The sequence below is a fragment of the Colius striatus genome, chromosome 1 (assembly GCF_028858725.1).
Source record: "Colius striatus isolate bColStr4 chromosome 1, bColStr4.1.hap1, whole genome shotgun sequence".
Taxonomy (NCBI): domain Eukaryota; kingdom Metazoa; phylum Chordata; class Aves; order Coliiformes; family Coliidae; genus Colius; species Colius striatus.
Window position 1 is genome coordinate 157,656,752 of NC_084759.1, and position 21,861 is coordinate 157,678,612.

At 37.5% G+C, this 21,861-nt stretch overlaps 1 protein-coding gene across 18 annotated transcripts in view; it reads left to right on the plus strand.

Annotated features, from left to right (window-relative positions):
* The window catches only part of ANKS1B (ankyrin repeat and sterile alpha motif domain containing 1B), a 431,515-nt gene that overhangs the window by 361,482 nt on the left and 48,172 nt on the right, over positions 1–21,861 (plus strand). For 15 of the 18 annotated variants that reach the window (XM_061988906.1, XM_061988958.1, XM_061988983.1 and 12 more), the window contains one exon: positions 16,538–16,645. The exons of the other annotated variants lie outside the window; for them this stretch is intronic. In XM_061988906.1, the coding sequence (XP_061844890.1) occupies positions 16,538–16,645 (108 nt within the window). The remainder of the gene's footprint in view (positions 1–16,537; positions 16,646–21,861) is intronic. 18 annotated transcript variants of the gene reach the window in all.

Consider the following 21,861-nt stretch of genomic DNA (forward strand, 5'->3'; position numbering starts at 1 on the left):
TCATCGGTGCAAGTGAATTTTGGTTTTAGTAGTTTGGTCACATTTGAATTGTGTCCAAGCTTTTCTTTGCATCTCTGAGAGATAATAAATTCCTTTTACCTAAGCAAAAGTTAGAACCTTTCATAACCCAGCACTCCAAAAAGCTGAAGATTTATTCAAGGGTAACAAAGTGATGTGTTCTTTTTGTCTTAGGGACCACAGCATAAAAATTGTCAAGTTTGGAAATAAAAGGTTTCTCCGAACTATAGTATACATGTTGCCTGCAAGTCTAATTTGGTGTATGAAAGGCTGTCTTTCTCGCCTTTACATGGTAATAAGGATTCTGCAGGCAATATATTATATTAAGGCTGCTCCAGCTTGTGCAGGCTGTTCCTGTGTTTAGAATTTAGAAGTTCAGTTGTCCTTTAGTTAGCAGTTATATAGATGATTAAATGCTAGTCAACCTCAGGGTTTGAAATATCATAGGAAAATTAAGACTGAGGAGGGTGGTTGCCCCCCCACACCCCTGGATATGATGATTCAAAGCTTTCTATACAGTCATAAAACTTGAGACTGTGTTTGTCTTCCTAACAAAAGCTGAGATTCAAAATTTTGTGGTTTTGAGAGGAAGATAGACTTTGATGAGATGCATGATGAAATCACAAGAGTGAGAGACAATATAAACAGGATCTGCTTACTCTCACCATAAATGTGCCATCTCTGAGATAGGAATAAAAAGTAATCCTAGGGATTTTTTCTAGCCGTGAGTATAAGCAGCTATGAGATTGAATATATTTGTAGGGTAGGTCTGCTGAATAAGAAAATACTATTTTTATACAGTCAGCTTTCATTCTAGCATTTCATTTTAACTGTACCCATCCTTTTCAGTTCTGCAATGCAGTGTAATCCCTGTTTTACTGAAATACAGCATGTCCAAGTGAGACACTGGCTTCATTGCAGTCAATGGTATTTTGCCATCAACATCAAGAAAATAAGGTTTTCATTCTTGTTACTGGTAACAAGTTACAAGTACATAGGTCCACAGGCAAGGGGGGGGTGGTGGGGAAGGCAGTTTTATTCTGCTTGGAGGATTTTGTTGTTAATATTTAAGTTAATGAAATGACTGACCTATTGAAGTATTTTCCTAACCATTTATCCAACTTTAAAATGCATGAAAAATTCAATACCACTAACATGGCAAAAATGATTTAAATATTATATGTTAACTGAGTGCATCATAATCTGCAGTATATAGATAACTTTTTCGTTTGCTGCACAGAGATTTAGCTGTGCAACTTTGAGCTAAGTTAAAATAATGATGTACATTTTCCCATTTAATTTTAGATCCTATTTTTCAGTATATGGGTCAGCTGCTTAACTCAGTCTTGCATTACTCTTATTGCACAAAGCAGGTTTAGAACTATGATTAGGTCTTCCATGTGGGTTTTTTTCTTTCTTTCTTTAAAATACTGGTCTGTGGATGAGATGTTTATATCTAGAAATATTGATGTGTCCAATGACAGTTACTGTCTTCCTTCAGTCTGCACAACAAAAGTTATGTTTACCCTCTGAAAAAAAATTATTTTTATTAGTGGCTCTTCTGCTGATAAATGTCTGCAACTTTTTAACCTTTCAGGAATTGCAGAGTTTAAAGAGAAAAGATGTCTACTTTATTCTCGCGTTTAATCTTGGGTGTAAAGTTTAACAGGTTTTGCTATCCCATTTGCCCATGTACCTTCACTGCCATTGTGAGGAACATTTTAGCACAACTGGGCTTGTGTCTGCATTTTCACTTGAGAGGGGAAGCTAAACTGCCTTGACTTTGAAGTTGAAATAGACTGTGTGAGTTTCTGTGAGCACCTCTGAATTAGTAATTCTTCAGTAGTGCACCCCAGACATATGGGGCTTAGCTCCCAGTTTGCTCCAACATGGAGCAATTTGACACTAGTCAAATCCAGGCCTTCATGGTCACTGTTTCTCAGGTATGTTGTTGCTGACTCTTCTGTAGGGATATGAGGGGTCCCTTGCACATTTTTGTTACCTGCTTTCTATTGATATGTGTGTGTGTGTATGTGTATTCAAATATTTGTACATGAAACAGTATTTATTTAAACCCTATATACATGCTTCCAAATACTTGCACACCAAGTATCTGGAATCAACTCCACAAATCATATCAATGCAAGTTTCATTATAGTCTCCATTTTATACTTTAAAACTATGCCTTTACAAGGATAGTCTGGGAGATTTGTCAATGCAGGTCACTGGAAGGTACCGCTGAGGGATATCAGCCCAACTCTTGTCCATAGAGTGCTCTATATTTAGGGGTTTTGTACTATTCATATATGGAAATTCCTCTTGCTCTCGATTCATATTTGATGCAGGCTTTATTAAGAAAATGTGCATTATTTTACACACTGAATAAAAATGTGGTTGAATTTACAAGAATAAGCAACTGGCCTTGTTCTGCATATACATCACCTGGCCTGGTATCTTAACAGGTGGTATGAAGTGGTGAACGGCTAGGTAAATATTTTTACTTACCCATTTCCCTTCTCTGATTTTAAGAGATAAATGCAGAGGAAAAAGTGACTAGTGTAGGCTTTTGACTTTTAGTGTCTGTTGAAAAGTAATTCCATGAAGATCCTATGGTAGACAGACAGTCTTCGTTGCGCTTGTCAATTGTTTCATGGCTTTACACATATTTTAAATGAGATAGCTGGACTATGCTGCTTAAGCATCTAAATGAAGCCAAATTAGTATTCTGTTAGCAAGCAGAAGGGGTTTTTATGCTAGAAAGGTGTAGGAGGGAGATGGATAATGATGGATGAAACTTGCTGATACAAACACATGCCATGTTTTCTTAAAAATATGAAATTCTGAACCACTGAAGCTTGTAAATTGCTAAAGCTGACCTTAGATGATTTTAACATATATGATAATTCCAGGGGGCTTACAAAATTTATTAGCAAGGTACCTCAGTGGTATAATACAGAAGAAAATTTTTGATATTTCTTGGATCATGACACTGTAGTAATTTTTTGGTTTAGACAGTAGGAAAATGTATTCTAGCGAAGCAATTTCATCAGATTTTAAATAGCTAAAATTAGATGCACAATTAAAAAAAATTCCGTACCAGGAGCCCATGTTCACAAAAACACTTCTTTCTTCAAAACATTGTTGAATAGCCATTCTGCAAAATGCTTCCTATTGATAAAGTGTTGTTTTCTCTATATGTTTTAACTCAAAAAATAATTAAAATATCATACTAGGCCTGGTAGTATACTATGTCATTCTAGGTCACAACTGATAAGGGGAGCTGGTTGCAGTGTTCCTAGCAGCACCACTTGTACAGAAGACTCACTGTACAGACTATGAAAGAATAGAAACTTATGTGGGTGTTTGTTCAACAGTATCCTAGAGGTGCAAAATAAGGATAGAGATTGCTGAAGAATGAGGCAGTCTTTCTCTGCAAACTTGGCTGGTTGTCCCATTAGTTACATATATAATAGACATTAAACACACATTTTAAATGTTTATTATGTGGTTATTTCCCTGCCTGTGGAGGAAATCAGATGCTGTTAAATCAAACGTGGTTTTATTATTAATCCCGCGGCTTCCTTTCCATTTTTTTCATCGCCTTTTTGCGTTACTCATTGTTCAGCAGTTTTGACTTACTCTCTTGTCATTTCTCCCTGTCACCTCTCTAGTGGTCAGCTGGCAAGGTGGGAATATGGTTGCAAAGGCATGTTAAATTACTGAGCTGGGGAAGGGGCATAGTAAAAGAATAGAATAAAGATGAGCTGGAGCAAAGCTGCGAGAGGGAAAGGAATTTGGGGTCCACTGAGCTTAAAATAAGATGTGAAGGGAGAGAGGAAGAAGTTGAATTTGCAAAGAAAATACAGAAGTTATCCAAATAGCCAGAATGGATAAATAAAATAATGTACCCTGATTTGTCACAAAGGCTTTGTAGATGTCACCCACTGCTATCCTTCAAATAGTTACCTTTTAATTTTGTTGTAAAATGTAAATCCTTCCATTAGCTGTTTCTCATCTGATTACTATAATGACCCATTTTCTGGTTATCCTGTTCTGCTCCTGTGTTATTCATCCTCTTAAAATTTCTGGCACTCATTTTATCTCTCCTAAGTTCCAAATTCCCATTTTGCCATATTATTTCAGGAGCTTGCGTTGGTTGTATCTGCAGTTAAGAGTGAATTAATAAAACTTAACATTTGCATTTGAAGTTCTCAAAAGATGTAATTCCTTGTACAATTAGGACTTAGTTGTATCTCATAGTGTCTCTCGCCATCTTTTGGTTTATGATTTGCACTCAGTGTTTTGTCATTTATTTGCTTTCCTATTTGTTCCCTGGCCTGTGCAAGGTGTCAATTCACGTCAGTCTGTAGCACAAATGTAGGTTGCAGTATTTGTTGTAGCTCTCTCTGAAGGTGTTTGTTGCTGCCTATGTGTCCCAGAGATGAAGCACACAGCGACAAATTCAGGGTGACCCCAAGCAACACTGGTTTTGCAGCAATCCGGTTGCAGGACAGCTACAACGCAGCTCTGAGTGGGAAGGGCACACCAAGGTGATGGTGGGGAAATGCCCCTGAAAGCATCCCACTGTGTTTCAGATTTTTCCATCCCGCAGCCTCTCAGCATGCAGTTTTTGAAATGACACTTCTGTGTCAATCCCCAGCGGTCTCTGACAGCAGAGAGCTGTTTTCTGTGAACACATTTTGGAATTTCAGGGTGCTAGTGGGTGCACCATGCTTAGCTCCCTCTGTTTTCCAAACTGAAATGTAGCTTTTTCTCTCCTGGGCAGCTCTGAAGCACCAATACATTTAGTGGTTTATTTTAACATATTTTGTTATCTTAATGTATCACTCTCAGTCTCCAGATTCTTCAAACTTGAAGATTTTTTTTTTCCAAGTCCATCCATGCTGCACTTGCATGGGAAAACTTGGCTGCACCATCTCATGCTGGTTCTGTCCTCTGGGATCATGTTCAGAGAGGGCACACAAGTCCTGGGGGCTTGGTGCAAACATCAGCACTTGATAAATTCCTTGTGATAGGTATTAATTCAGAGAAGATCAGCTGTACCCACCTTGAACGAACTTAGGATGAGACACAAAATGCATTCCTGAAAATTGAGATATTGCCCACAGCTGACTAAGTAGTATGTGATCCTAAAACATAACATTTTAAAAGCGTATTTTAACTATTTCCTTAAGTATTTTTCATTCCTGCTACTGAAGTAACATCATGAGTTACTTTAAACTCTGCAGAAATTTGGTTTACTTATGCTGTTGAGTATCTGTGAGAAATCTGTTTGATTGAAAAGGATGAACACAAATCATGAATGGAAAATATTTTATGATTCATAGGTTGATATTACAGCAGAAACAAGTTTAAATGTCAAGGTTTTTAAATGAGAAAAGCCTTACACTTTTCTGGATCCAGATCTGGATCACAAATACAGGAAGAACTTAAAAAAAAAAAACCAAACCACAAATGAGACATGTACTTGAATAGTAGAGTTTCTAAAACTATACTTAATTAACAGTGACTAAATTTAGGCTCACTTATTCATTTGAAAAGCCTAAAGTGTTAGTTAATTCTTTAGTATGAAATACATCTTAAGTCTAAGTCACACGTGACTATATCCCAAGTGGCCACATATTAGAACATCACAAATACGCAAGTTACATTATCATCTAATTGTCCATAATAAGAGGGGTTTTTATCTTTGCTTATTATTCATATAAATCTACTCTTCTGATTCATTGTTAATCATGGTTCATGTGGTGATTTGGCATAAACCATTCATGACAAAATTTCTTATGTTATAGTGAGTTAATGTGATTTGTAGTGTATGTTTCTGACAAGATGTAGAAACTTACTTGGCTTCCCAATAATGCAGCTGGTTATTATATCTAATACTATAAATCAATAGGTAAATACACATATTAAACTAACCTCTTTTCTCTCAGGTTTAACATTTCAAGTTCCAGCAAAGCTAAAGGTCTGCAAAAACTTGTCATCCCAAACAAACGTGAATTTTTGTGACATTGTTTTTTATCTGAAGAGTGATTATTTAACATCATGGTAACATTTGTAAAGTAGGATTGAAATAGAGTATAATCTTTGTAACATACAAATGGGCTGAATTAGTTATGTAAGATTTAATTGAAGAAATGTGAAAACTATATATTTTGGAAGTACAGATCACATGAGAGAATATAATAAGCTCTGAGTATATTACTGACCAGCAGTACTGGAGGAATAATCTGGACAGGTGGAGTTAGAGATACTGGATATGTGATTGAACATCAGTCAACAGTGTAACACAACAAAAGGATGGTGATATATGAATGTGATATATGTGATATGTGAATGATATATGATTGTGATAATATGAATGAGGGGAGTGTATGTAAAAACTTGCAGATTTCTGGCCTTGGTGTGGTTCTCTTTATGTTGCAGATGGGATAATATCCTTATATGTTATGATTCTTTATGTCCAGTTAAATTTAGGAATGGGAGTTATTCTTGGTAGAAGATTTCTACAAAATTACATGGATGTTATGATAAATGACTTGCAAAAGAAGGAAAACTGTTCTTTTTTCTGTTTTACATTTGTTTCTTTTTAGAGTAAATATTTTGTGTGTTCACATTGCCTTTAGATGAGGAAAGGGGGATTGTTGACTTTCTTCCTCTCATTGTGCATTAGAAATCATGACTGTGTCTCAACTTGTAACCAGCGTAATGAACATGTTCCTTCTAGAAGGAACAAGATTGAGGGAAAACATAAATTTCTGCCAACATGTAAGTGGATGTTATAAAGGAGATAATGATGAATTATTTTCATAAATCAGTGAGGACGGAACAAGAGCTAGAGAAGAGACAATTTAGGTTAAATATTAACGAAAGCATAATTCAAGAATCAGAATGGTTAATTGTTGTATTAAGGATATTTGCTAAATTACCATATTTAAAATTATAAAAGGACATGAGTAGGGATCGGGGAGATAATCTTGACAACATTGTTAAGAGTGGTCTGGTAATCATTATAGACATGGTTCCAAGCCTCTGATTTCTTGCAACTTGGGGCCATTGTCTTGTCATTAGCTGCATGCATATGTCTACTAAGTCATTTGGGTTTTGGGCAGGTCCAAAAATCCCTTCATGTAAAGTTGCTTGCAAAAGAAGGACTGCTGCTGTTACCACTGTTGATGAGGAAAATAGGAAATGAACTCCTTGGCCCTGTCTGTCCTCGTTTTGGCTTTATTGCATGGGTGGCTGGGCCTAAGGTAAAGAACAAGAAAAGCAAAGCCTGAGCTGTGGAAATTAGATTTACCCTCTTTTTGACACTCCCTCTGAAGAGACCTTTCCTTTTCAGGAACTTTTGATAAAGCTGATGAAAAAAGAGAGAAAGAGCAAAGGTGAAGAAAACATGCTACACTACCTTGTACAAGGAGTCCTGTGCAGTCCTTCTCACAGAGAAAATTCAAATAGAATTTATATCAAGAAAGCTTTTCCCATGATAACCCACTCACTGGTGGGTTTTACCAGAGTGCTTCATTAAAAATGTATCTGCTTGTGGAATGTAACTGTGGAATTCAAAAAGATACACATATCTATATTCTTTTTAGTTTCTAGAATAACTTTAAAGGCAACAAGTTTGAGATGACCAAAAGTTTCCTTGTTTTCAGTTAGTATGAAGTTCAGTTTACCATTTTTTTTAACCGTAGTACAAAATCAGCCTCCTGTTTGGAGAGCTCTTCAGTACAGCTTGCCCACTTGCTTTGTTCTAAATTGGTTATGTACAAAAATGTTTCTTCCTTAAGCCAGACTAATGCTGAATGTTTAATGAAGGAATCTGCATAAGATGTGTATGATCTGAATGGCCTTGCAGTTTCAATTTATCTCAGATCATGCTGACAATAATCTTTTATGTTGGAATTTATCATGTTGCTCAGAGCCACAAGGGAAGAACTTACTTGAGGTATTGACGGATGAACATTTTTGCCACTTTATTTGTATCCTTTTGTAACCCCACTTTTTGATGGTGTTCCTTCCTGCTTTTACCTCAAGGCATGAAAGAAAAAGATATTTTAAGAAATGCTTTTGCTGTCCCCTTGCTGCCCCTGGCAGAGTTAATCCAGCTATCCTGCTGTGCTCATAGAGCCTGTTCTCTCCCACCCACGGTGCTTCCTCCTCACAGATTAAGAGTCAAAGTACAGCATGATGCCAGCTCTGCCTATGATGTGTGATTTTGCTCAGCCATGGTGGCCATTGCCTTTTTCTTGAGATAGTGGTAGCATTGCTACAGTTGTTATGGCATAAACGATATAAATGAGGCAAGGATATAGGGAGAACTAATAGCTTTTATTAAAGCCACATCATGTAGTTGGAAAGTAGAAAAGATTTGGGGTTCGGAATCTGACAAGCAACATCCAGACTGAATGTAGGCTAGACAAAACGGCTTTTAATTTATTTTAATTATGCTAATCAATTAGAGTACGTGAAAGAAAACAGTAGATTACTATAGCTGCAGTTGAGATGAACTGGTAGCTTTTATAAACATAATAGATACTTTCATTTGGTGTTAAAGGATGAAATTGATGAAGGTGGAGGTGGTTGTGAAGCCTGGGAAGAGGGGCTAGCACCATTTATATCAAGAAAGAATCTGTGTTAATTGTTTCAATGAGTTTAATTAAATGACTGCTTAAAGGAGCAAAGATTGGAAGCCAAGATAATGTAAGATAACTGGGAAAATAAGTTGATGGAGTAAGGTTTTTTATTTACTGTTTTTGTGCTAAGGTCATATGTCACCCCACAATTTATACTGAGGTTATTGGTCATGCAAAGATTATTCTGCCTCGTTGAAGGAAAAGTGATGAAATTGGTCAGCTAGCTGTTGCAGCAGAGCAGCTGGAGTGGTAATGGAGGACACTCTTCACATCACATTTTATATGTAGCTGCTTATTTCTTGAAATTAAGATTTTCATGGAAGTGACATCTCTGGACAGCATAACATGTGGTTCCCAAAACAGAGTCAATGGCACGGGTACTAGCACATCACAAAATGTGTTTTACTTTATCTAGTGTGCCAAATACTGCTAAGGAAAGCAATATGGTCAGGGCTGAACAGCCCCTCTGCACTAGGGTGAATCCACACTGATTAGGGGTGAAGCAGAAATGGTTATGAAAAGAAAAAACTTTTCTGATTAAATGGATACCCCATCTCTGACAAGTTTGTTCCAGTCCTCAGGGAGAAAATGGCAGACACTTGACAGACAAACTAGAAAACTAAATTTAAGAACTACTGAATACTAAATAGCATAGGGTCACAGACCATGATTTCTGTTAAAACGTTAGCTTTAAGGTTCTTTACAGGTTTTGGGTTATTTTTAATGCTAGCTGCCTCCTTCTTTTGGGTAACCCAGCGAGAAAGAAGCTGCAGTTTCACTGATGGATGCATCTTTTGTTTGGTTTGCACTGTTGTAAGCACAAGCAGAAGCTGCTGAAAATGACATTTCCACCCCTTCCTCACTCCTCATCCTTGATCGTACTTTCTTGCCCATTTACTTGTGCCAATGTAGGGTTTTCTGTGGTCAAGGGAGTAGATGAGGAGCTTGCCATACAGAGGAGTGCTCCCTCACACGTGCCAGCTCTGTTTTTAAGGTGGATGGCGTCCCCTCCAGGAGACCCTGAGAAGTCATTCTGTCACAACTGCTTCCACTGTGCAACCCAAAACCCTTCCTGTCAGACTGAACCCTGTTTTTTTCTTCTGCAGATCATCTTTCTTCTAGGGAAGCATTTCCTTGCAGTTTTCACGAGACTTAGAGGACAATTCACCTGTACTTTGGCAGCAAATTAGGATGGGTTGTGTCTTTTGCCGTCGAGCTGTCGGTTCATACTAGTAGAGCATTGATATTACTAGTCATGGCTCTTGTGTCAAAGGCTACACTTCACATTTTTATCTTTATGATGCTTTTACAGCTCTTTGCTTTCAAGAGTGGATAAATAACAATGCTAGCAGTAGAACAGTAATGCATGATCAAGTTTGCAAGTCTGGGATATTTAATACTTACAGGGATAAGCATACTTTGGATTGTTGTGTGTGGTGTTCTGTGTCAGCCGCTCCAGAGCACAGCCTGAATGCAAGCCATGGGAAGACTCTGTGCTTGGCTTTTCAAGAGTGGAGCCGATGCTTTTAATTGGAGTGTTTTACAATACAGAGAAATATTTTTACTTAACCAAAAATACATTAATGAAGTAATAATTAGATCTTCAGCATACAACTGGTTGCTTGCAAATAAACTAGGAACTGGAATGTGTTCGGAATAACATCTCTTTGTAATAACAGCATTTATTCTGATCCTTGATCCAGGTTCTCTTGTCCTGTGTTTGACTTTTCTCTCTGTATGTTGAAGACAGTCTTTCTGTAGTCATTGTGTATGCAAAAGATGTCGATGGGTTTTTTTTTTTTTAAGCGAATGTAAGGACCTCCATTAAATTCTAGTATACAAGTAGATATTTAGCACCATCTTAGGTTTTTCATTATTTTTATTGCCATTTTTATCAGACCATATAATTGCATGATATAAAAATAAATTCTTTTCAATTATATTTATACTTAACTGTTATTATTTTCATATTACAGAGCTTACCTTTTGATGACTGCATTGGTTATAACTGTGAGCTAAAGTAATCTACATTTTTACTCTGAGCGGTGAATGGCTGTTTGCTGCTTCTGATGGTGTGAAAATATTAATTACTGAATGTTTTTAGAAGGCTATAAAAAAAAGCTGTTTATTTAGTAGATGAATGTCACTTTCTTTAAAAAGACTTAAATAGTTGGTTTGTTTTGCTTTTACTTGGAATTAAATCCATGATGAAATTTAATGAAGGACAGGAAAAGGATCAATTTTAAAGCTGTTAAAATTTTCTATGGAGATTTGTATTTTAACTCCTATTTCTTGTTACAGTAGCTATATTTTACGCTTGTGTACAGATTAATGTGCTTTGCTGATAATTGCATTTAAAATAGATAAATAAATGATTAGCTCATTATGAAATGTGTTGTAGTACCAGTAACTTTAATTATAATTTATCTGCTATGTGAGTAATCCTGCAAAATATTGTGGGATAACATATTGCAAATACTGTCTCGTAGTGCTGTATGATTAACATTGAAGACCTCAAAGAGGTTGGCTGGGAGTAATGCTCCTCATCTCTGTGACCACACATTTTCCAAATCTGATCTGAACCAGTGATGGATCTGTCATTTGCTCAACACACCGGTGGAAATGCATGTTCTGAGTGGAGGGAACAGTCTAAGGAGCCTATCCTCTAGGACTCAATTTGGGAATGTATTCCAGCTTTCAAACTGTCCAATACTTTTTCCACTTACTGCCTGTAAAAACAGAAGGGATGTTTTCAGTTTATGTGCAGACCTTCTTAGTGCTCACTATTCTTCACATAAAAAATATTTTCAGCCTTGGTTCATAGAATAAGTAATCATTATAGCAATAATCAGTGTTTGTATGTATAATAGATTTCCAGAATTTCTGATTTATGAGGTTTGAGCCTGATGTAATAAAAATGAACATATGTAATATTTGTCATTACATCTGAGGCCTGCAAAATCATTAAACTGTGATTTTATTTTTTTTAAGGCCATGTATTTAACTTCTTTTTTATTAAAAGAAAAAAAATTTAATACCAGTTCAGCATGTAGCCTGCGACCCATCTTTAGGAGGTCTCAGTATTGGTTATGTCTTGTTTCATTGTATTTTCCTGATTTTTATTAATGAAAAAATACACTTTTATTTTTCCACTGAAATATTAAGGGTTATAAATTACAATTATCAATTACATCTTTAATGGAGCAAGAAGTACTAGCACCTGATATTTTCAGTCAGCCAATTCTTAAACTAATGAGAATTTGGGAAACAGTTTAGTAACAAAAATGGCTTGTCTGCGATGTCAGGACAAAAATTCCATCGGCCCCAGTAGTACTAAAGGCTGTCCTGGCAACTCCTTCAAAAACTGACAAATCCTGACATGCCTGAATCTGACCTGGAATGGCAATGGCTGCACAGTGTTTCAACACAACTGTTCTGGCAGCATGTACAGCACTACAGCTCGGAGGAGTGTAAGTGGAGCTTCAAAATTATCTTTACTTGGAGAAGACTCTTGGCTTTGGCTTCTCAGTACCATTAAACTGGAGCTCTGCAACTAAATGATATATTGGGGTGGGGGACGCTACACACCAAACATCAGTTCCGCATGATAATGTATAGAAACAGGACTTACTAGGCAGCCATCTGTCTTTGTGAAATGCTGTCACCAAGACAACTGACACTTGCTTCCAGTTGGGTAATTAATTTAGGGGGATAATGGTGAATGTTTCATGAAATCATAAGTCTCTTACAAGCCTCTTCATAAGCATAATAAACAATTGCTTCCACCACAGATGTGGAAACCAGAGAACTCTTGCATCTAGCAGAATTGCAGTCTTTGCTCTGTAGGGTGCTTTGGAGCCTCCCTTGTTTTCACATGCCTGTGCTTTGCTTGGCAGTCATGATTCTAAAGGGAAATCCCTGCACTGTTAAAAACAGCAATAGTTTGTGATAATTTAAGGTTGGAAGGAATTGTTCATTGTGATCAGGATGAGAAAGAGCAGAATGTATCCATATGTGAAAAATGCAACAAAAATTTAATATGATTTGGACTGGTTTGGGTTTTTTTCTTTAGGTTTTTTTTTTAGTTCATTGTCACCAGTGGTTTTTACGGATAGGATTTGTAAAATTCTGAACAGTTGTCCATGTTGGGAATTTCTGTAGCAAGTGTATTTAAACCTTTTTCTAAGTTTCAGTTAAAAGAATGGTGACCATTAGGTGAGCTGTACTGGTTGGTCTGTGCTCGCTTCCTGGCTATTCTGGGTACTGTTGTGGTTTGGGATTAACCTTGTGGGACAGCATTGTGGCAGGAAAGTGGTAGTAATGTATGCTTCAACTGCAATTCCAGGTAGCCTGGACTTTATTCCAATATAGCCAGCAGTAAAATAGTTAACAAAATTGAATTTAGCTAGTGTTTTGGACTGTTGACTTACAAAAATAGGAAGATCACACCTTGTTGGCTTGTATTTACCATTTTGTTTAAATTCTGAAGTGTCTGATGCTGCTACCAGAGAATCACTAGTACTATTCTGATTGCTCTCTAGTTTTCCATTTCATAGCTAGTGTCTGATTGCTGCTACATCTTTAGTATGCTACACCAGTACTTAATTTAGCCCATACAGTTACTTTGCAGATTATTCCAAAAGAAAGGGAATTGATGTGTTGAATTTCAGTAATGTTTAGAATACTCAAAAAAAAGGGAATCATTTTCTAAAATACAGTATTGGATCTTTTTATTCAACACTAGGAAAGATCCAGTAGAATAATGTTACAGAGATAATGCTCAATCTTAGATGAAATAGCTTGATAGTAATAGTTTTAGATGGAATAGCTTGTTGATTCCGGCATCTGCACATATATAGTCATCAGGGAGTTACTAGGCTACATGTGTTTGTTTTTTAAAACATCTGTCACCTAAGTTGGAAATCTAAATGCAAAGTGTTACATTGGTTACGTTTCTGAATTTCTTACATTTCCTGGTAGAATTTCATTTTCTATGCTATCATTGGAGAAGCTAGAGGTAAAAACAGGAATAAGTTGTACGCATGTGTAATTTCTTTGGACAAATTACTTGCCTTGTTCTCCTTTAATTGTATTACAAGATCAAATTCCATCTGAGATGGAATTGTATTATTTTTATCTCAGACATCATACTGGTTTTGTGGAAAGAGGCATCTCATGTTCATGATTTTTTTTTTGTCCCAGTAATGAAATGACAGGCTGTGGAGGGCCTTAATCTACCCTCAATGGTTTCATGAGATGTTGCAGTTGATTCCTGCAGCCACACTGCAAAGCTCATTTTATTTGCGTCTATTAAATAGGCTACAATCCATTTGACAAAATGCTTCACCGAATAACGCTTAGGTGCATTGTATTGACTGTCCCTACAGTTCAATGTTACCATATTCACTGTTACCTGCTATACAGAAAATATTCACAGGGAGCTAACTTGTTGGCTAAGTGCAAGACTTTTATTGGTTATCTGATACACAGCATGAAGATACTTCTAAGATATTGCTTTAGGCAACTTTAACATTGCATGCTGTTGACCTATATTTGTGATATTTGACATTTTTTGAGAAATACTGCCAAGGATAATCCATCACAGAATAAGTTTTCAGAGTTTCAGGGTGTTTGTTAAGCTCTCATAACTCAAATATAGAAATGTTTCATAAACCAGTATTTTATATATTTGAGTTACAGGTTTTCCAAGTTACAGTTTTACAGTTACTGGGGAGTCCAGTTTCAGACTACAGGCATCTTCAGTTAACAGAGTGTGTGATCCAGATGAGGCTGGGATGCAGCTACCTATTGACTGAGAGCTATTAATTTCTGTAGGTTGCATCTTTAAATCTCTACTGCTTCAGATTTGGGGTCACCTCCATTTTAATTGAAAAACAAAATGTGGAGTAAAGTTAGCAGTGCTTGTGGTGTTTAAAGATCTGTATTGCTTTCAAATTGAGCACAATTTTTGAAATAATAAAACCATTTAGACCCGCCTGCTGATCTCTTATGTGCAAAGTCCCTCAAGACTCATGTCCTTTTCTCTCCTGTTGTGCAACAGCTCTCTAAAGTCATAGAGATTTGCTTTGTGTGGTTCGATATGACTAACAATGCAGTGAGAGTGCTGAGGACCTCGAAACAACCAAAGAACTGTAGCTTGACTTAAAAATCCCTGGGTAAATGAATTTGATGATGGGGAGTCATTATGAAAGAAGTGGGTTCACTGAAGTGCATTACCTGGGTAATGCTTAAAGCAGCTGTAGTTCATTCACGTGTTTCATGTAGTTAAATATGGAGATAAACTCTGCACCCTTCTTTTTAACATTCAATGTAAACTGAATACGTAACTAAGTCTGCTGCATGCCTCTGGCATTTTTGTGGGTGCTGCACTATCTCAGTTTCACTTGTGCTACTCCAGATTTTGATTAATAGGAGAGAACATGGCAGGCCTGTGGGACTCTGCAACTTGGGTCTGCAGTTGAGCTGCAGGGTTTGCACCAGCCCTGTAAGCTGCCTTTCAGAAGAAGGCCTGGATCTGTTTCCTGTCATAGCCCATGGCTTTGTAGATGCAGGCAAACAACATGTTCTTGATGTTCAGCAATATCAGGTAGCAGAGAGCTATCCAACAGAGGAAGTGTGGATGAATTCACATGCCTATTGATAGGAAGGAGTTCACCCACCTGAATAATGACAAAATGCTGCTGTACCATATTCTGACCATATCCTGAGATATTGGGTCTAAGAGATGTTGTAGGAGTGTTGCTGGGGCTTGAGTTTTGTCTATTTCTTCTTACGAATGGTAGATCTTCGTGGTACTGCTTAAAATGAGGTAGTTGTTCACTTAAAAGGTATCATTTTCAGGGGATTTTGGGGACTTTTATTTTTCTAGATTGAGTGAGAAATTCCTCTCCACTGAAAGGTGTTAACACACAGTAGTCCTAAATATAGTGGAAAGTACTGTCTTCTGAGAGGGAATGGAGGAGCTCTAGTGTATGAAACCATATATGCAGCCTGGAAGAGTTACATGAGGACACTGCTGTTGGCAGAGCAGAGGCTTTCTTCTACAATGAGGGCTGCTTTACACTTTGAAGCCATTGTAGACATAGAGAGATACAAGTGGGGAGTAGTCCCAAATTTGGAACACCTTTTTGTCAATGTTCTTGGAGTTTGGAAAAGCATGAGGTATTTGAACCTATCTGCTGATAGTCACATTTGTGTGCAAAAGACATTTTTTTTCATTGTGCCTGAGTTAAAAGCAATGGACCTCCAGGACAAAGCTTGTCCATCCTGTGTTTCTTAGGCAAGGATGATTCTATGTGATAATGCAAACTGTGCGTGTCCTTCAGAGATTACCTGTGAAAGGCATGATGAATAGATTCCAAAGTGATAACACTTATTCATTGTGTGGCTTCTTTTTTCCCTTCTTACTCTCTCTAAGCGTTTGCTGGCTGTTCCTCATTCTCTTCCTCATCCATCCTGTGAATCCCTTTAATCCTCATCACTCACTGTTTTCCTGCACTTCTACATTTCTTTCTTATCTCTTCCTCCCCTTCCCTTGTTTTTGCTTCCACTCTGTTGCCTTCTCTTGCTATTTCATTTTCCTTACTTCCTTACTCATTTTGTAGTCCTTTGTTTGTTTTCCAGTTTTTCACATCTGCGCCTGTTTTGTTTTCTTCATTTTAGAAGGTTTTTCATCTGTTCGATCTCACTTCTCATTTGCTGATTGTCTCACACTGGTCTGTGTTGGCTTGTGGTCTAACTTGTTAAAAGGATTAAAGAGAAAATGACTTCACTCTGAATGGATCTTCATTTAATGATTGAAGTGTGTTCTTTTTAATGAGATATTTTTGTTATGATTTCAGGTCTTAAAAATTAGCTTGATTGGCCACCGGAAGCGCGTCCTGGCATCTTTGGGAGACAGGCTTCACGAAGATCCTCCTCAGAAACCCCCTCGGTCAATAACCCTCAGGGTGAGTCCCTGTGAAAACTTATTTGCATTTCCTGAAAAACTGGCAAACGTTTCATAACACCTGAAAACAATGACTGCTTCTAGTTGGTTCAACTTATCTCACTTCAGAAGTTTACAGTGAGTACGCCTTAGGCTGACCTGCTCAGTCACACCCTCTGTATAACCAGAGGAGATAAATTGACATTTTACACAGGGTGGTTCATCTGACTATTTCCGCTGTCTGCCTTAAGATAAGTAGCAGCTTAGAAATATCAGTTTATCTTCCATGCTCAAGAAAGGAGCTTAGGACCAGATATGTACAAGCTGCACATCTACATTTGCCCACAGGAATCTCAGTCCACCTTATCAGTATTGCAGAGAGTTAACATTTTCCTTCTGTGTTTTTAAATGTTTGCAGTTACTTTTCAGACATATGCTTTATGCTTTCTTGAAATTGCTGAGGTACAGATGCCATTAAGACAGAAACATTAATATTTTTCTGTGTATGAGAAGTTTTGTTGTGTTTTTAATTTTAATCTCTATTTCCCTCTCTTAGAAACCTTGTTTCATTGTCTCTAGGGTTTTTCCATACTTTATCAGATTTAATTTCCTTTTGTTGCATCACCTTCCTTCAGTTTCTCCAGTCCAATACCTTAGCTTCCTTGCTGTCTGTTACCCTTGTTAAGTTGTAGTCTGATGGCCCATTCCTACTATGTTCTCTCCAAGAAAGTTCATATCAACACTTTTTATTTTGCTATTTTAGGTCACCTTTTGCATTTCATTGGATCTAATTATTTTCATGGGACTACATTTCTGTCTGGAATCTCATTTGGGACTAAGTTGCCAAATGTCAGAGAGTATCCATGCACCTAAGATAAATTTTCTGGTGTAAAGAGAAATAGAGAAAGACAGAATGAGGACTTACTTTTACATTGACTTAGAATTTTTTCTGACCAGCCTGTTTTCACCCTGCTTATTTTCAGATGTCATATATAGACCTTTTAGACCAATCATTCCTCAGTTCAACCAATTCCTAATGCCATGGTGAAAAAGGTCTCACAAATCTATTACGTCCTGCTCTAAGGCACAATGCACAAATATGTGGATTTTTATCTTGTGTTTTGTTTTTTAATGTGTTATACAAATGATTCCTGTTGTATGGCGGGTGTTAAAATACTTCCAGGAAAGAGGAATCATTTGAAAGTCACACATTTTTGCTCAGTGCTTTCAGTGCTCTGAGCTGGGCAATTGGTTCCTCTTCACAGGTGGGAAAGTTTCCACAGCCCATTTTATTGGTTAGGACTGTATAGTCTCATTTAATAGAGAAAACTGAATATCCTCCATCTATAGTTAAAATGATAAAAAGTTGTCTGCAGCTCCACAGCTAGAGCTACTGATGTGGGCAAGTACGAAATGTCACTCGTCACCTCATGGTATTGGAGTCTTCATAGAGAACCCTAAAGAGGAGGATATGAGTTTGGATTAAGGATTTTTTTCGATTAGCTGCTACGATACTATTTCACACAAGATGAGGACATAGTATTTAGTCTGTAGTTTGCAATAACTTTTAGCTTGAAAAATAGTTTAGATAAACTGTCTATTACTACTGCATTTATTTATACAGAATCACAGAGTGATCTGAGTTGGAAGGAACCTCAAAGATCATCTGGTTCCAACTCCTTTGCCATGGGCAGGTATATAGATCAGGTTGTTATAGATCAGTAGAAAAGATAATTTGTTGTTTAAAGAATCTACTTTTAAGGCCTCCAGGTCAACATTTTAAGGCCTCAAATGTTAGCATGACTAGCACTTCATCTTTTGTGACCCTTTTTGTATTAGCTTTTAAATTATTTCAAAGAACAAAAAATGGTTAACTACCGAAGAAAAACAGCAAACATTAAAAATATCTACACAATATGTTATTCCCATAACTGTGTATTAAGAAAAAGTCATTTTGATTTCAAAGTCACGTACTTGAAAATTAGAAAAGTCCAGATCCCAGATTACCTGTGCAATCTTGTGTTCCTTCCTTGAGTGCATTATAGTCTTTAATTATGGGTCCAGTTTCCACATTATTTGTGGAACCCCATCCTCACCTTATCAGCTCTGGAGGCTGAAATTTAAACTGAAGGAACAACAATTTAGGCTGAAAATTTGGAGAAGCAACATTACAATAGTAAAGATAGTTTGATACAAAAATTATTTCACTAGAGAGAAGTTTTGGTTTTAGAAACTGGTTAGACAGACATCTGTGGAGGATGAGGTGCACCTAGGCAGCCTGGGGGAAGGATCTTTTAGTTTCCCTCCCAACTTTGGTTCCAGCTTTATATAACTGGCAGGACTGAGAGGTGGGGATGAAGAAGAATTTGATAGTGAAATGTATGCTGAGGCATCCCTACAGGGCATGTACCCATGCATTCACCACAGGGGGGAAACATGGTATGAATACCTGGTGACTAACAGTAGCGTGGTACAGAGGACACCTGAGCACTGCACAGGCATCCATGCCTGGTCTGCAGATTTGTTCAACAGAAGAGAAAGTGAGTATGGAGTGAATGGAGGAATGAAGAAAGAACGTGAGAGAGACTCGTGATTAAAGGAATGACTGTAGCTATGAAAATACAGATTTGCATCTGCTTTGGCCACAAAGGCCTTGGATAAGTCTTGGTGAGTTGTTTAGGTAATTGCCTCATAAACAGTCACTAATTGTATGTTACCAGCATTCTGCATATTTGACTGGAGTCTGGAGTGTGATTTATACCGGCGCTGAGCATATAGTACTGCAAATTAGATCAACAGAAGTGGAGCTTTGAATACAAGCACTTGGAAAATCAGGCAATAGATATTGTAATTGGGCATCCAAAGTGACTGGTATTTGTTAACCTTTGTCGATGTGTCTCGGGTCCCCCACACTGAAGAGGGGGTATATAAAATGCCAGAAGTCACAGGGCGTGGTGAAAAGAAATTGCTTGATGTTTGTAAAGCACTTATGAGCATCATGAAAATGACAATATTAGTCATCCTATCTTCAGAGCAGGATTTGAATAAAGTTAAGGGAAGGGGTTTGGGGCTGAGAAACGAGGTGAGAATAAAATACTGACTACACGATAACTAATGATAACACAGTGCTGAGTATATGGCAACATGCTCCACAGTTGAGGATCCATCTGTTCTGCGAAGGAGTACTTTGAGAAAATAGCATAAAATCATGGAATTACATACTGTTCCATAATGCAGAGGAACTGCAATTCTTTTATTTCTTGACTTTGTAATTCTTGTCTATATTGCCTTGCTAGTAGTCTTCCAATACAGATCTCTGAGTGAAATTCCTCTTTCTATGCAGTTTGACAAAATCCAAAAAGCTCAATGAGAGGTAGAACCTGTATGTTCATTTCACAGTCACCTGTCACTTTGATGTGCTGATGGCCCTATCAGTCTGCTAACTGTGGGTGAATCATGGTTCAGAGCAGAAAGAGGTTACCTACCTGGCTGGAGTGACAGGTAGCAGTCATTAGATAGGATCTCATTTGGCCCCTGTACTCGGGTTATTTTCAGGGCAGAGGCGTGTGCACCATCTGTCTAGTCAGAGTTGGGCCTTTGGAGGGTACATTTTAGAGATTATGCCTCACCAAACCCACTGAGCATGTGCAGACCACAGCTGCTCAGAAGCTTTTAACTGGGCCAAATGTAGGTGGATTTTTGTGAAGGAAGGAAAAAGACTATTCCTGAGAGGAAAACATTTCTTTCTTTGCCCAGGGAAATGTCAAGTGCTTGTCTCAGGAAAGCTACAGAATTAAAAACCAAACAAACAAATTCCAGATACTTAAAAGTTGGTAAACAACTATATATCCCTGACTTTAGTCAACCAACATGAAAAATACTGCTCCATTACTGTGATTGCAAGGAATAGCATCCAATAGACTCCTACACTTCAAATATCAAATATGTTACTATCACTTCAATGTATACAGAGAATTGCAACTTTCCATTTGTAAGAGATTGCAGCTTTCCCTGGTTTCTTACACCAGATCTTGTTTCTTAACAGCATGGACTAAAGTATCTCAATGCATTTCAGAATTAGGTTTTCTTCAATGTAATCATGTGTGAAATATCCACTGTATTTCTTTCCTTAAATAGAAAGACTGGGTATTTTACCCTCCATACATGCTAGAGCAGGTCTTTGCTTCCTCTAATATCTTCAAGTCCCTTCTTGTTGTCCAGTACTAAAACAGTAGGGTTGCACCAGTAGGTAATTTGGACAAGGTCTGCACTGTGCAAACACACTCCTGGGTGCGTTCTGCCTCCAAAGGACTTACTATCAGAGAAATCTCTAGTGTCAGATATATCGAGTCCAGTAACCTACATCACAAGAGACAAACGTGTTTCCCTATTGGTTTGCTATGACAGTGTTTTACAGTTCATGCTGGGCTGGTGCAGACTTGCTGGCCAGTCGACTGAAGCTCTGCTGCCGCTGCTGCTACTGATTGTAATCTCCAGGACAGGATTGAAGGGTGGAGCTAGGCACCAATGTTTGTTACTGATGTTTGAACAAGTGATGTGATGTGCATGAGAATGTTTCCAACCTTACATATAGTGGCTGGCTGTGAGTGATGTGGTGGTAGATCCTGGGAAAATGTATGATCAGGAGGACATGCTTAGCTGTTTGTTAGATATAGTTCATGTATTAATTTGCTGTGATATTTGCAGGCTGACTGATGCAAGGTCACAGTTCAGCACAGATTACAAGCAAAATCTGGTAAAATATTTTTCCTCTGATGCTTTCATGCATTCTAGGAATTGTTATTTAGCTTGTTTCTGATATCCAGTACTTCAAGTTAAAGACCACAAGACCTGTAAAAATTGCACAGTGTCTGTATTTGTTAAATGTTTGTGCATTTCTTTTTGCCAGCAAGAGATATTGCTAGAGTTCAAATCACTTTCGCTGCTCAGAAGTGGTGAAAATGTATTTCATCTTAGAAATAGCTAGTCCTAAGTCATGGTTGTATTTGGACCTTGACAAGAAGTAACTCACTCTTTTATCTCTCTAGTAGTCCTAGAAGGGAGTATATGTTACACAAGGAGGTTTTGGAGAGGGGATTTGCCACTGGTTCACGTAAATAGTGAATTATTTTTCCTTAAATACGTACCTTAGGTAGCCAATCTCAAAACTTGGTCCACAGTAACCTCTAATTCAGGAATTGTTCCTTAATATTTTTGTATCAGTAATTCAAATACACT